Source organism: Ipomoea nil, unplaced genomic scaffold, assembly GCF_001879475.1.
Source record: "Ipomoea nil cultivar Tokyo-kokei standard unplaced genomic scaffold, Asagao_1.1 scaffold1834, whole genome shotgun sequence".
NCBI lineage: Eukaryota > Viridiplantae > Streptophyta > Magnoliopsida > Solanales > Convolvulaceae > Ipomoea > Ipomoea nil.
Genome location: NW_017618262.1, coordinates 1,094,012 through 1,110,953, shown reverse-complemented (window position 1 = coordinate 1,110,953; position 16,942 = coordinate 1,094,012). Strand labels below are relative to the sequence as shown.

At 31.4% G+C, this 16,942-nt stretch overlaps 1 protein-coding gene across 3 annotated transcripts; it reads left to right on the top strand.

The window, feature by feature from the left end:
* The first annotated feature begins 249 nt into the window (after positions 1-249).
* On the top strand, positions 250-7,070 carry LOC109193108 (putative axial regulator YABBY 2). 3 transcript variants are annotated; one of them, XM_019343927.1, is made up of 6 exons: positions 250-724; positions 2,380-2,502; positions 3,607-3,739; positions 5,162-5,210; positions 5,718-5,793; positions 6,860-7,070. In XM_019343927.1, exons 1-6 carry the CDS (start codon positions 638-640, stop codon positions 6,971-6,973), a joined length of 582 nt encoding a protein of 193 aa, XP_019199472.1. In that variant the 5' UTR covers positions 250-637; the 3' UTR covers positions 6,974-7,070. The 3 variants fall into 3 exon arrangements, with proteins under 3 accessions (XP_019199472.1, XP_019199473.1, XP_019199474.1); XM_019343928.1 differs by having other exon boundaries at positions 251-724; positions 3,616-3,739; positions 6,860-7,069; XM_019343929.1 differs by lacking the exon at positions 250-724 and adding an exon at positions 1,966-2,057.
* The last annotated feature ends 9,872 nt before the right edge of the window (positions 7,071-16,942 follow it).

Here is a 16,942-nt window from a genome sequence, read left to right as displayed (position 1 = left end):
TTCAAGTCACTGCTCCGCAAAAGTCTGTTCGCAGTAAGAGTTAAACTCTATAAACATGATCGGCACCCAGACCGAACTCCCCAGATTAGTTTGGTGGGGAATATGAGATGTTATACACAAAAAGAATACGTACATAGGCCAGTATACTGCCATTATTTCCCCCACCATCAATACGGTATTGCCGACCAGACCAGAGCAGTCCCATCTCATCCATCCATATATTTGATCCCCTCATCATCATCTTTTCTGTAGACCTTCTCTCTCTCTCTCTCCCTCTCTCTCTATACATACATCCCATATATTTATAATTACTATTATCTCTCCATCTTATTTAAATTTGCTTTGCCTTCATTGTTACCCTACTACTATTTCATGATTTCCCTTTAGTTTTTGTCATCGAGCTGAGCTAGCTCGCTAGCTATAATTTGCTGCACTGCAAAAGCTTCTGGATTTGGATATAATAATCTTTCCCTTTTGCTTTGTTTCCATATATTTAGCGAAAGCACAGCAGCTCCTCCTCCGCCTCCGCCGCTGCCACCACCACCTCCTCCGATCCGCAATTTCCGGAACCTATATATACACTATATATTTTTATAATAAAAAAGAAAAAGAAAAAAAGAACACAAGATACCCTTCAATGGATATCTCTTCTTCATCCTCCTCCTCCACCACCTCAGAACGGGTTTGTTACGTTCACTGCAATTTCTGCACCACCATTCTTGCGGTATACTTCTTTGATTCTCCCTTCTTGCTTCTAGCTATATATATTCATCATCCAAACATATATATATAAGCAGCTGTTATATATATAAGAAACCATGCATATATACATATGGGTGGATGGTACTGTACTAGATCATCTACTCATGATTTTGAACCAGATTTCTTCTTCTTCTTCTTCTTTGTCTGTTAGAAATTGTCCTCAAGAAAAAGGGTTTTCTTGGAACCACACAATTTTCTGCAAATTTGTTTGCAAGTGAAGTACTTGTTCATCAATCGTAGGGTTGGGACGTGTTGATTTAGTTGAATTGTGTGATATTTTATGCGAATTCTGTGAATTATTGGTTTCTTCTTCCAAATCAAAATTGGGAGTTAATTCATGTGAGAAAAAGGGTAAAGGGTGGTTTGGTTTAATTTAATTTAATTTAATTTAAATTCCAGTTGTGAGGAATTTCTTGTTTTGCAGCTAATGAGCTCCCAATTCAAAAAGCTCAATGTGAAAGGGAAAGGAAATCGCGATCCAATAACATGAAAACCCCATGAATCTTTAGGACAATTGCATCAAATTGATTAGTCATACAAGAACTAGCTTCAAGCTAGCAGGGATATGATATATGTATATATACATCTTGGTTTGGATTTATAATTAGGGTTTTTAAAAAAAAAAATTCTTGATCAAATGGGTGGAGAAGAGGAGTTTCTTTGTGCACTTCATAAAAGTGTAGACTCAAGTGTATCTTAAGGGAATTAATTTAATTAATTAAGCAATTTTTAAAAAAAATTTCTGATATTTTCGTACTTGTGATCTGCAACGTATTACAAATAATTGTACTAATTTTGATGCCATTCCACTGCACTATATGGTGGATGGGTGGTGGGTATTTCTGTTCACGCCATTAAATTCCATTTCTGATTTCTACACCCATTCCAAATGTTTCTGTATAACAAAGTCTTCATCTTCCTCAAAAAAAAAAAAAACAAAAAAAAAAACAAAACAAAGTCTTCATCTTTCTTTCTTTCTTTCTTTCATTTAAAATGGGTATATATACTTTATTTTACATATAATAAAATAATTTTGGATTCTTGAAAAAAGGAATGATCTTAGAGACTGCATAAAGAAAGAGCTGGATTATATTTTTAGTTTAGAAAAAATTAATTATATTATATTATATTATAAATAGAGTCGTCATGTCATTTTCGTTTGGCCCTTTCCCCTATCTCTGATCTTTCTGTAGTGAGTAGTGACTGAATCACTGAACAAGATTCAGAGATAAAGTCAGGAGGAGAGCACCGAAAGGGTTGGGGGGGGAGAAACAGAAAAGGAAAGAGAGATATTGGTGAGATTAGAGGCTCCCCTCTCTTTAAAGGGATAATAATCCTTGGTTTTTGCACTCACAAAAACACTCAATTTTCAAAACCATTAATATATACCTCACACTATATATATAATGCCTTTCTTCAATTCTTCCTTCTCTGATCTGATCTGTATAGAGTACATTCAGTGAATGTTTTTTGTTTTTTTTTTTGTTTTTATTCTGGTTCTTGCCATATACATGTGTATTTGTTTGTTTCCAGAATGAATAAATTTGAGAAAATTGAGGTTTGAGAATTATGGATGGTGACACAAAGGTTTTATTTGTTGCATATTATTTTTTTTAGGTTAGTGTTCCATGCAGCAGCATGTTCACCATTGTGACAGTCAGATGTGGGCACTGTGCTAATTTGCTTTCTGTTAATATGGGATCTTTGCTTCAGCCTCTCCCTCTTCATCAAGATATCCAGGTAATTTACACTTTCATGTTATATAAAATCAAGAAATTAACTTTTTTTTTTTCTTTAAGAACTTTTTGAATGGTCAAAAAATAAAAAGGAGATGCATATAAACATTAAAGTTTCTGACTACAATATATATACACACACATATATATGTATGTGTGTATGTGTGTGTGTGTATTATAGATCTGCAGTAAATATCATAATGTGAATTATCTGCACCAATGCTTTTACTGGCCTCCCATTTCATGTCCTTTTATGTTACAGAAGTTCTCATTATATTTTTATGAATCTGAAAACTTTTCTCTCCAAAAAAAAAAAAAAAAAAAAAAAAAAAATTCTGAGAACTTTAATTTAATTTATTATCTTCATAAATATATAGTTGCCTAGCTAGCTAGCTAGCTTCTGTTTTATGGAAATTAAAACTTTTTTTAAAAAAAAAAGGTAATTAAGTGATACATAAATAAGGAAATACTTTTTTTTTTTTAAGAAGGAAGAACCAGTAACATTAATCCATATCTGAAAGTAACACATTACAAAGAAAAAGATGGAGGGTCTGAAAACCACTCTAAACAGCCACATATAGAAACGAATTGCTTGGCTAACACATGAGTTGCTCGGTTCGTTGATCATCTAGTAAAAGTTAAATTTACATGAGTAGTGAACCAATCAACACATATAATTATAATCTGATTTTATTGCTCTAATTTTGCAATGGGGTGGTTGAATCTATATAATAGTTATTAATTTATGTTAAAACTATATTATCATATATTATGTATATATATAATGTATATGTTCTCACTGTTTTGACATGTATATAATGCTATAATAAGTAAAAATAAATCACCCTAATTTTTATTGTGTAATGAACATTAAATGTTAAATAATATAACAACTTTACCCTATTGTAAAGGTATTCTAAGATTATTCCATATGGATATGTTGTTGAGGCCATGTTATAACACTGAAGCGTGTGTTCTATCTCAACTAATTAAAAAATTAAGCTGATAGTTGAATTGTGTTTATATATATATTATATGCCGAACAAAGATTAAGAAAAACATTCTATTTTGTGTGTGTTTGTTCTGTGCAATAATGTTTTGTTGTAAGAATGAGCAGAAGCAACAACAGTCCAACAATGAAGATGGCAGCGGATCATCATCGTCTTCTTCAAAATGCAACAAATTTGCTCCCTTTGACTCTCCTGAACATGAACAGCAACCCAGGCTCGCCCCCATTCGCCGTTAGCTCTCTCTCTCTACTTTACTTTAAGCTAGCATACATTTAACGACATTCCTAATTAAAACGATACACAAACTTTCACTGTTGAAAATTATGGATTTTCCGACCACCTGAAAGTAATCTTAATTAAGTCGAAAGCCTTGTTCCGACCACTTTTGGTATCCGGACAACCTTTGTTGCTATTTCCGACCACTTTTGGCATCCGGAAAAACCTTTGTTGTTATTTCCGGCCACTTTTTACTTTCCACTTGATTTAAGATCACTTTCAGGTGGTCGAAAATTCCATAATTTCCAGCAGTGTTTCTGTATGGGTTTGAATGTACTACACGAAGTAGTAAATTTATGTTAGAGTCTATGCGTAACTTGATTTTGAGTTAATTTAAATATAAAATTAATATTGGTGTTGATAAATAAATATAATAGTGAGTGGGATCACAAGATGTTTATAGGTAGGAGTCCAAAAATTGGATGGGTTATGTTCATTTATGATCTGATATGATTGTGACAAATCATAAAATCCAAGTCAGCAATAAGGGCAGGCCATGCCATTTTCTAGAGACATGGAGAGGATTTCTGTACGTCTTCCATTGCTGCATCATATCGCTTTACTCTACCGTCGTCTAGCCACTATTATTGGCATAAATAGGTTTGGATGAGAACTACCGCCATATCCACACTACCCCAAAACCTCCAATGCGGTGGAAATCGAGGACTGATTGGACGATTCGCGATTTATCTCATCCAAAACTCTTGCACTATTGAAAATTATGGAATTTTCGACTATCTGAAAGTGATCTTAAATCAAGTTAATACCAAAAAGTGGTCGAAAATAGCAATAAAGGTTTTTCTGGATACCAAAGTAGTCGGAACAAGGCTTTCGACTTGATTTAAGATCACTTTCAGGTGGTTGAAAATTCCATAATTTTCAGTAGTGTTGGACAGAGGTCCTGAGAGTTTAGGATTAATCTAGTATAAGCTGGGAAACTTAATTTGTTAAAAAAAAATACTACGAAGAATATTCTCTCGCTATGAAAGTATTGGTTCGCAAGAAGAAAATGGAAATGGGTAGCATTTAAAATTTATTAGGTCCAATTTCTTGAGCATTTAATATATAATAGTTTAATTATCAGTTTAGTCTTTTAATTGAAACAAAACATATGTTTTTTGGAGTTTTGAGTTGAATACTAAAATGCATACATGCATGCTTGTATTTTACGAATTATAAACTTAATATTTCATGTGATACTTTAAGTAATCATATCATATATATGCACCTTACAATGGTGTACAAGATTTATAAAGCATGCGGAGTATATGTAAAAAGTAACATTTATTGTATTAAGATACACATAATTTTGTATAAACGATGTACAAGTTTTATGTAGTATTTTTAGAGTAACATAAATAATAATGATGAATGCAGCACCAGAGAAAAGACAACGAGTCCCTTCTGCTTACAACCGATTCATCAAGTAAGTTGGAAAATTATTTAATTTGTTTATGCATGCCTATATAATTATATATGTAACTGTAATTAATATTATTGACCCTGATTGGTAACATAGTTAGCTTATCAATTAATTTTGACTTATTTAACCACTATTAATTGTTTGACTTAGTTAAACAATCAATATGAGTGTTTGATTAATTAGTTTTTTTTGTAACTTATTATCCAAAATACTAAAATTCAAAAAATTTATCAAAGTAGCTTTTTTCGATAAGTTTTTTGAGGAAGTTATTTTACATGTAATCAGCTAATAGCTAATTTACCAAACATTTTTTTACAATCAGTTAATGTTATCAACTAGTCAAACTCACTTACACAATGAGCTAACAACTATTTACCAAAACCCCCATTATCTTTTAGCTAAGTCAAGCTAGGCTGCTGACAAACTAGCACAACATTAGGGTACGTTGTTTTTAATGTATGTACTAAGTATGATGTATGTATTGATCACATGTTGTGTTTGTATGTGTAGGGAGGAGATCCAGAGGATAAAAGCTAGCAATCCAGATATTAGCCACCGGGAAGCTTTCAGTACTGCTGCCAAAAATGTAAGTCATATACTTATCACAACAAATATATGGCAATATTTGGCTTACTAATACATTCATTTTTTGTTAGTATATATATCTGAATACTGCATGAGACTGAAACTCAAAATGTCTTGTTTAGAATTTATATATATATATATATATATATATATATATATATATATATATATATATGTTTGTGTGTGTGCACGTGTAAACGTTGTCAGGTTATAAGTCGTTGGCATAATATATTCATATTTAAATATCTATCGAGTTGACTAGGTAAGGAAACCTTCTTAGACCAAACCAGCAAACGATATACAAAAATCTACCTTTGTTTTCAACTTTACTATTTGTTAGAAATCTAGCTAGAGGTTTTCATAGTGTCAATCTACACCATAAAAATTTCCTAAAAATCTGATGTATTTTCATGATTTAAAAACTAGGGCTTCCATTTGGAAGGTTACGAGTTTGAGCCTCAGTGGAGGCGTTATTGGTTCTTTGTGTTTCAGTCGGTTGAGAAAGTATATGAACAGATACTACAATGTAATAGGGCCAGTAACATTCAAAAAAAAAAAAAAAAAAAAAAAAAAAAAAAAAAAAAAAACTAGGGCTTCATTTAATTGAGCAAAGGTACAATTCAATGATGCTACTTCTAATGTATTTTCTCCATTTCTATAATTCAGAATTATAGAAAAACATTACTATATATTATATTTACAACTTTTAGAGGGTTCTAATTAACTATAACCTAATTAAGCTAGTCTGAAATAATTTGTAATGAACTTTTATTATATTCACATTTCATTGGCATTCCGGTAAAGATGATGAGAAAAACCACTCCCTACCATGGTATTTTTTGTACTCAAAAATTTTATATTAAAATATATCGCAAGCTAAAAAGAATCTTTAGGTATATAAGCATTATGTGATTTCTTTTTAAAGATTTTTTGGGGCAACAATAGAACAGACAACACATGAAACAAATGATACTATTTGGTATCAGTGTGGGTATTACCTTTTGGTTTCTTGGATGTCCTCAACCTCTAGACCTCTCATTTCTTGAATAACTAAAAATTATTTGCAGTGGGCACATTTTCCGCACATCCATTTTGGACTAAACCTGGATAACAACAAGCAAGCCAAGATAGATCATGCAGTTGGAGGTGAAGGGCCTCAGAAATCACTTGGTCTCTACTAAGAAATAACATTTCAAGATCTACCAGCTTATATTACATATATATTATATATATAAATAAAAGGCTCATATATATATATATATATATATATATATATATATATATATATATATATATATATATATATATATATATATATATATATATATATATATATATATATATATATATATATATATATATATATTTCATATATCTCTCTCTATATATATATGTATGTATGTGAAGATTTGAATTGAGTGTCCAAACTAAAGAGTTTGGAATTCCCATATGTCCATCTGATGAGGTATATCTTTGTAATATCCCTTTTCGCAGTGTGATGATGATGATTTTATCCCTTTCTCAGATCAGAGGGCCTTGGATTCATTATTAATTTGTGATTTCTTATATATCATATATATGATTTGAAGCATCAAATATTGTAAGTTGTAACTAGCTACTTATGCTTAATAATCTTCATTTCAATAACATGCACTTGTTATCTCTCTCTTTCTCTCTCTCTCTCCCTCTCTCTCTCTCCATATGCTTTATATATATACACATTCCAATTAATGTTATGGTCGAAAACCCTAAAATTTTTACCACTTTTTAACAATCAGAAATCTCAAGTTTTGTCAAGATTAAGCAATTACCACTACGCTAAAAGTCATAGTTAGTAGAGAATGCGTAACTTTATTTCCTTGTACTTGTATAGCAGTTAGCACCAAGATGCTAGACTTGATTCTCTAATTCGACGTCATTGATTCCCGTAATCTACTCTGATACCAATTGTCAAGATCAAACACTTACCACTACACCAAAAGATATAGTTGCGAAGGCGTAACTTTATTTCTTTATACTTGTGTATCAGTTAGCCCCATATTTCGATAGTAAGATAGTGAATTCGACGCCCAACCAGTTTTCCAATAGTAATATACAAACTAAGTATTTTTATGTTAAGGTATTAATATAAACATAATATTATATTGTGGTATCTAATGTATACCTTATGAAATCCAACATGCATGCATAAAACTTGGAGTGAAATAAGAGGAATGTTAGTGCACTAGAGATTGAAATTAAGGTTGAAAAAATATATATATTATATATTAGAAGGATACCTAGCATTATTGACCTCTTTCTTGAATAGGGTAACATGTCTTTGTACCCCATCTTCAAGGGCATGCACTGAACCACCAACACTAATTCAAGTTAGTTGATACTGATAGATAAGTGTCTATATATACACACACATTTATTGAGCATGTATATACATATGAACTTGATCCAAAAAATCTGATACATATTTTGGTTCCAATGTTTTGCCTCTCGGTTTACATGTTCTTGAGTGATCAGAGAAACCCACAACCACTACCTGACACTGGGTAAACCCTGAATTGTGATCTTAACTGGCAAATGACTACAAGAAAATAAAACAATTTAGATTGCTCATAGCTAACTAACTCAAACCAAAAAGATCAGTCAATTGTTCTGGTTGATGGTCAAACATGTAACCTTGTAATTTGCATGTTGTTACTAAGCCTCTAAATGGGGTTTTAAAAGTTACACTCTTCTAAGCTATTGGTGTAAAGTGGCATAAATTTATCTTCTTTTTTTTCTTTTTTTACTTTTTTCCTTGCACAAGACAAAAGAAAGTTAGATATATATCTAATATATATCTTCCTCTTACTGTTATGCTAAAATATGATTTGATGAGTAGTGGAAGTTAGACAAAAGTTTCTAACAATGCCAACTGTTTGTTTGGTGGCATGGGGTTTATAAAGGATCTAGCAGATATCTTCATATATGTGTAGGCACAGATATAGAACCATATACATACAGACATATACACACACATATATAGGTAGAGAGAGAGAGAGAAGGGGGGGGGGGGGGGGGGGGGTAGAAATTGAGGCAGTGAGTGATTGAGACTAAGGCAGCATGTGAGGAAGGTGGTGTGAAGAGGGCTGGATGATGGCAACAGTTCGAGTGATCATATGTCACATTCAACTACGTAAAGGACATTAAATTAACAAATCGAGAAACTCAGACCTAGAGGACACCGAATTTTATGGTACCTCAATTTTATGAAAAACAAAATTAACTTTTTTTTAAAAATTTATTTTTGTAAAATGAAATAAAAAAAACTACCAACCCGGTGTGTGAATCTGTGAGCTTTAATTGAATGGCATCTCATCTCATTGGGATACCAAACCCCACAACAACTACCATCCACATATATATATAGGAGGGTTCAGGTGAGTAAAAAATGTGAACACATTCACACCGTTCATCTTGAATAATCAAAGGTTAAAATTTTATCATTATTTCAGTGTTTTTTTACTAAAATTTTTCACTATAAATTCTCATACACGGTTGAGATTAGTCATCACTTTTTACAAGATAATCATATTCTTATTTGATCTTGGCCTAAATATATATAGGGTCAGGTTCTCATGTGACCGACAGTGCTTCCCGTGCGGTCGTGCTGTCACACACCATTAGGTACGCATAAATACACCATAAAGTCTTTGAAAATGCACCATTTAATGTGGTGCATTTGTGCATTTTATTCTGGTACATTTTTAAATATTTAATGGTGTAATCCGCATCGACCGCACAAAAAGTCTTGTCCTCATTTGAACTAATATATATATATATATATATATATATATATATATATATATATATATTCCTCATCAGATTCTTTATCAGATCAAGGTTACGTTGGTCACAGTAATTGGGTGCATTCATATCATCATGCACTCACCCCTCCCCCTCCCACTGCACAAACATTCTCCAGTCATCTTTTATTTTTATTCCATTTTCTGCTGACTTTTTTACTATTACTATGTCAAGTGTGTCTTTACTTACTACTTTTTACTATGTCCATTTTCTTTACTTTAAGTTTTACTGCAATTTTTAGATATGTAAGTTTTTGCTATGTAAAATTTGAAATGTAAAATCCATCGTACAGCGTAGCGCTGATTTCTACGTAAATATAAAAAAATAAAATTGTACAATCACTACAAATTATAAATTTTGGCGTGATGATAAGTGTTTTTGCTATTAATACTAAATTAATTAACATAAAAACTCGATCAGTTATAAATTAATTGGTCTAGTTTTTGTTGACCAAATCATCGAATAGTCTTTCATCTGACTAATTATTGATTTTAAAAGATGATTCGTCTATTTTTTTTTACCAAATTAAATAATGTAAACTGTATAACAAAAGTATATATCCATGAAGTCTGCACGGGCTTAGCTCAATTGTTCAGTATGTAGTATTTGGGAGAAGAGACCAATGTTCAAACTTCAATAGCGGTAGTGTGGGGATTATGTTTAAAATGGACAGATTCCTTGTATACACCGATATTTTTCCATGTCTGCTGAGCCATTGAGTTACTGTGATTTACAACCTTCCAAATACTCTGTCGGGCCAGGATGGGAGGTGGGAGGTTTTGGCGTTGGGGATTCAACCTTAGGAAGAAGAAAGTATATACCCATGAAAGTATAAAAGTAGTGTTTTGTTTAATATATAATCAAAGAGGTTTATTTTAGTGGTAGATGAAGAGTTTATATTAGTGCAGAAATATAGAAGATTTATTATAGGGAGTAAATTATATAATATAATAGTGGGTGTGGTAGCTAGGGCAATTGAAATGACAAAACAGTTGAAAAAAAGAGTGTAGGGTAGGAGTAAAAAGCATACAGAATCTGCAATGTCAAATCATGTAGTTGGTATTTTGGAAGTTTGTGAGTGTAAGAGCTCAGCTCAGCTGCTCAACTTGCTACAACTCCCCCAACATACCACTATTATTATACATACTCTCTAATAATAATAATAATAATAATAATAATAATAATAATAATAATAATAAAGTTTAGATTGACAGTTTAACCGCAGATACTTCTTCTATCAAATACAACTAACAGGGCATTTGATTGGAAGGAAAGAATTAGGAGACAAAATTTTATACAAAATTCTTTTAAAATTAGTGCATACAAAATTCTACGTGTTTTTACAAATTTTGAATAGTAATTACAAGTTTTTTTGAATAGTAATTACAAGTTTTTTCCTATCACAAAAAAAAAATAAATAAAATAAAATAAAATAAAATTGTACGTGTTGTAAAACGAGACGTATCTTCAAACAAACACGTATCGTTCCGATTGCAGGAAAACAATAGACATAATAATATAGGCAATGTTAAGAGAAAGACAGAAAATACAGAGAGAATTATCTATCCTTTATTATTCATCATTCAATCCAGTATATACATGATGTACAGGGTTACAATATAACTATAAGTCTATAAAAGATGGAGAGTCATTATCATAATATAATTCCTCGATCTCGTAACGTCCACATATTTATTTACAACACTTTATTTGATTGAGACATGACGTATCCCACAATACTTATTATAAGTGTCAAAAATTTTTAAGTTATATCTATAATAAGAGACATGGATACCAATTGATACAGTACGCATATTATTATTATTATTATTATTATTATTATTATTATTATTATTATTATTATTATTATTATTATTATCATCATTATTATTATTATTATTATTATTTATTATTATTATTATTATTATTATTATTATTATTATTATTAACACCAAAATTAAGTTATAAAACATATGTAAAAGGTATTTTAGTCTTTATAAATAATAAAAAAAAAATTATCCCGTTAATATTTTATTATACTAGTTTGAGGACCCCCCCTTCCCCCATTGTTCTACTAGAAAACTACCCTTATAACGACGGACAAACATTGTGACGAACAAATCCGTCGCAATAGATGACTTTTTGCGACTGAAATAGCGATAAACTTGCGACAAACATATCGCTCTTGTAAACTATTAGATTTAGAGATATTGCGACAATATTTATGAAGATATTGCGATAAACGTACGATGGGATTGAGATGTTGTCGAAAAGTCCAACAAAAATGTCTTAGCGGGAAGTATATTTTTTGCGGGAAAACTTGCGACGCACGATATTCCGTCGTAGTTACTTTGGTGGGAAATTATTTTTCATTGGTATCTTTGCGACATACTAATTCCGTCGCAATTGTTTCGTCGCAATAATTATTTAGTTTAGTAAATTGTGTAGATGAGTAATTACGACAAACATTTCGGCGGACTTGCGACATACATAAATAATAAGCTAATAAAAAATTTGATTTAGAGCTATTGCGATTTGCGACAACATTTGCGATGATATTGCGACAAACATACGACATAATTGAGATGTTGAAAGTTTAACAAATATGTCTTAGCGGGAAAGTTTTTTTGGGCGGAAAAGTTTTTTTGGGCGGGAAAACTTGCGACGTACAATATTTCGTCGCAATTCCTTTGGCGGGAAATTATTTTTTCATTGGTAGCTTTGCGACATACTAGTTTTGTAGCAATTGTTTCGACGCAAGAATATTTTATTTATTAAAACATTTCAATTAACATACATAAATAATATTTTTAATATACTTACAATTTGTGTTATTAATTAGGGAAAATTGTAAAAAAATACCCCTCTATAATATGCCAATTATCAATGGCATTCCTGAATTATGAGTGGTGTAAATGTTACCGTTCAAATATCAAAACGGTACAAATATAGCCCCTCCCGTAATGGACATGTGGTTCCCCGTTAGTGTACACCTTTAAGTCAGGGTAAATATGTAATTTAATTATTTTTTCCTTTTTCTTTTTATATTTTCCCTTTTTCTTTCTCAGCTTCAACAAACAACAGTCCGGCGGCGAGCAGCGATGGAAGTGGACTCGATTGGTGGCGTCCAGTAGCGGCGACAACAGACAAGCTTCGGCGAGACCCTCCCTCGATTTGAAGTACAAGCGATGGACAACGGCAAAGTCCAGCAACGTTCTCTGTTTCCAGCATGAACGACAGCTACGGCGACACCAAGCTCGGACCTTGGTTCGTCTTCTTCCGGCATGAACAAGTCGATTGTACTAATTATATTTCTCCAATGTAAAAATTATTTACATTTAAATTCATCAATTGATTATATTCACTACATTGTCTATTACGGAGTATCTTTTTTGTGCACTATTTTTTAATTAAATATCAAAGTTATAATACAAAATAATGTTATATATTTATTTACCAAGTATTTTATTAATATCATGAAAAAATTTAAAAAATATATAATTAATAAAGCCAATCATATTAACTACTTGAGGGATTTGTTGACAAAGAGAGTTTTCAAATCACCAGTGTTGCAAAAATCGCGCCTAGGCGCCGATTGCCCGACCGCGGATGATTATTCCGGCCTCCTCCGCGGCCAGGCGGCCGCCTAGCCGGCTGAACCGGTCGAACAATTTTCAATTTTTTTTTTTTTTGTTGAAAAGTGTAGAAACTTTGGCAAAGCATAACTTTCGACTCTGTTGTCCGTTTTGGACAATTTTTTTTTCAAATTGCGTATTTTTTTGAGATGTATACAATGCGGTTTGGCCCTCTAATTTCTTCAAAAAGTGCTTCTTTTGCTCTTAATTTTAATTTTTTATGTATTTAGATGGTTTAAACAATATTCAAAACGATTTTACAACTACTTACGTAAATCATTTGTAAGAAAAAACTAGAGGAACCTTATGTTTTACTATTGAATTTTAAAATTTTTAGTTTAAATTTTATTTTTTTATTTTTTTTTAAAATAAAAAATAACAAAATAACAAAAAATTATAAAAATTATAAAAATAAAATAAAATAAATCGGCACCTAGGCGCCGATTACCCTAGGCGCTAGGCGCCCCCTTGGCGCTTAGGGGATGCCTAACGTGTTTTGCAATCTTGCAAATCACACAAAAAATTGAAGTGAAAACTACCTCGCAATGTCATTGTTTGACAATCAGCAGTTAGCGGTTAGCGTTAGCGGATTTGACCAGCGAATTATATCAACGGTTGGTAAAAAGATATTTAAAAAAATTAGCTGTTTAAATTAACATGTAAAATGACCTAAGGGTATACATATATTTAATAATAATAATAATAATAATAATAATAATAATAATAATAATAATAATAATAATAATAATAATTGTTTTAAACAAATAAAAAATAAAAAATATAATTAAGACAATCATATTAACTACTTGGGGGATTTATTGACAAAAAGAGTATTCAAATTACACAACAAATTGAAGTGAGAAACTGCATCGCAATGTCCTTGTTTGGCAATCAGCAGTTAGCTCTTCAATATTCGTATATATTTAATATTTTATGCCCTAATTTTTATTTGCTCTCCCTTATATCCCGTATTTAGTTTCAATCATACCTATATAATTATTTTGTTGACAATTATAATTAATCTTGACTATATTATCTTGCATTTGTAAACTTAGAATTACCTATTTAAATATGCAAATTCAACATTTAATTATCTATACATGAACAATTCTAATATAATCTTACCTTGATATACTTTAAAGTACTTAAAAAAAAAAAAAAAAAAAAAAAAAAAAAAAAAAAAAAAAAAAAACATTGAGTATTATCTCAATCGCACAATGCGCGTAAAAAATTAGTATATATGTTATAATAATGTTAATTCACAAGGTTTCAGTTTGTTTCTCTAATAATAATGGTAATTCACAAGGCTTCAGTTTGTAGGGTTTCATACTTAAATTTTCAAAAACAATCTGCTCTATACTTCTATAGTTACCCCTCCTCTCACCAACCACACACAAAAGGCCTCCCCTGTGGTTAGAAATTAGAAATTAGAAATTAGAAATTAGAACAGGTCCAATAACGGTGTCGTTTCAAAATAAAATTTGGTGTCGTTTCAAAATAAAATTCTGTGTATCTAACATGAAACTGGATAATGTATTACATATTAAGTATATATTATCAAATGAAATTGTAGTTGAATTGAAATAATACTTTAGTTGTGCTGAAATGAAACTACAGTATCTATAAAATGAAACTGAATAATGTGTCTCACATACTGAGTGTATATTATCGATTAAATGAAACTGTAGTTGAATTGAAATGATACTTTAGTTGTGCTGAAATGAAACTATAATATGTATAAAATGAAATTGAATAACATGTCTCACATATTGTGTGTAGTATATTGTCAAATGAAATTGTAGTTATATTAAAATGATACTTTAGTTATGTTGTAATAAAACTACAATATAATGTATATAAAATGAAACTGAATAACAATTTCACATATTTGAGTGTATATTGTCCAATGAACCGTATTGAATTAGAATTATACTTTAGTGGTGTTATAATAAGACTGCAGTGTGTATAAAATGAAACTCAATAACAGGATCTCACATATTGAGTGTATAATGTCAAATGAAATTGTAATTGATGAAACAAAATAATACTTTAGTTGTGACAAAATGAAACTACAATGCATGTTAAATGAAACTGAATACGTCATACAAACAGAAGTAATTAGACGAAACAGGTACGGTGCCGTTTCTTTTAATTAAAAGAAACGTCACCGTTTTGGACCATAGTTAACCGTAAAATTTGCCTCCAGAACTAATAAATAGAAATTTTGAAAATAATGTGGGTGTTGACTGGACAATATAATTTTGAAGTTGATTGATAAAACAACCAAAACAAGAAATATGAGTAACCAAAAACACAAAAAAAAGTATTGCATGATTAATAATGATATGAAATTAGATTTAGCCGACAAGTTGAAAGGATATAGTTAGCTAGCCAGGTTCCCAAACCTAAGGGGTGAACTGAAATACTGGAAAGACGGAATCATGGATAATAGACCAAGAGAGATCGTTCAGAGAACACGGAGCGACATAAGCGGAAGTGTGGATACTGGAAAGTGGTCCTGAACATTGCATTGGGGCCTAATGTACAATCATAATTACAACTCGGAGGGCCCATCTCTAATCTGTATGTATGTTGATTGTATATATGTGCACTACATTAACCCTTAAGCTACACATAAAAGGTGGTCCAATCTAGCTAGGTAATGGAACTCGCCAACTCGGTCAATACAGGTTGGCTCAACTCAGGCCAAAATCAAAATAAAAACGTATAACTTTTATATCACGAGGCTAAGTGTCCGTTTATTAACTGAAAAAAAAATTTCAATAGGAAATCAGAAAATAGAAATATTCCAATCTTAAAGAATTAAAGTCAATTATCCTATGATAGGCGGCTTTCTTAAAGCATCTATACCATAATAACTTAAATGAGAGGGAGTTTTGGGTATGATATTGAATAGTGGAAAGGATGTTATGCATAAGAAACCATACTTTTTTTTGTGGCGGGGAAAACTTGCAACACTATTCTAGGGTTACGTGCACTAGGTAAACCTCACTTTGTGACCCTAGCCGGTAAAGGACCTTAAGGAGGTAAACCAGTTTAGATCACCCATAGCTTACATGCTCAAATCAAGAAGGTCAATAGGTCATTCCCATTGAGAGTCGAACTTAGAATCTTATGATTACCAAACCAACTGTTTAACCATCTTGGGTATAGTTGTCCCAAAGAAGCCATGCTTAGTTTTTTTTAAGTCATTTATACCAGAAGTTGTACAAGTGGGAGTTCTATTATGACCTTGGAAAGGATGCCATGTGGTAGAAGGCATACTTTGTATTTTATACTATTGTGTACATCTAACATTTTTTTACCTTTTAACTAGTGTTATATTTTTCAAAGGGACACTCAAAAATATTATTAGTGAGGTTTAGGGTTTTGTAGTTTGGGACAGAATGGCAGATTATACTTAATTCTCTCCAAACACAACTAAGTGGCAAAACCTGTGGTCCGTATGCAGTAAAGTCAACTGCTTTTCAGGCAGACATGGACAACTCAGTGCTGAAGCTTGTTGCTAGGAAAGGATGGAGTAAAGTTCATCACCTTCCCACAACATAATGCTACTTCAACAATGGCAAATCTTTGGTTCAGTAGGCAATATTTGGAGAAGAGACCAAGATCTAAAACTCGGCAACGACAGTGTGAGAATTATGTTCAAAG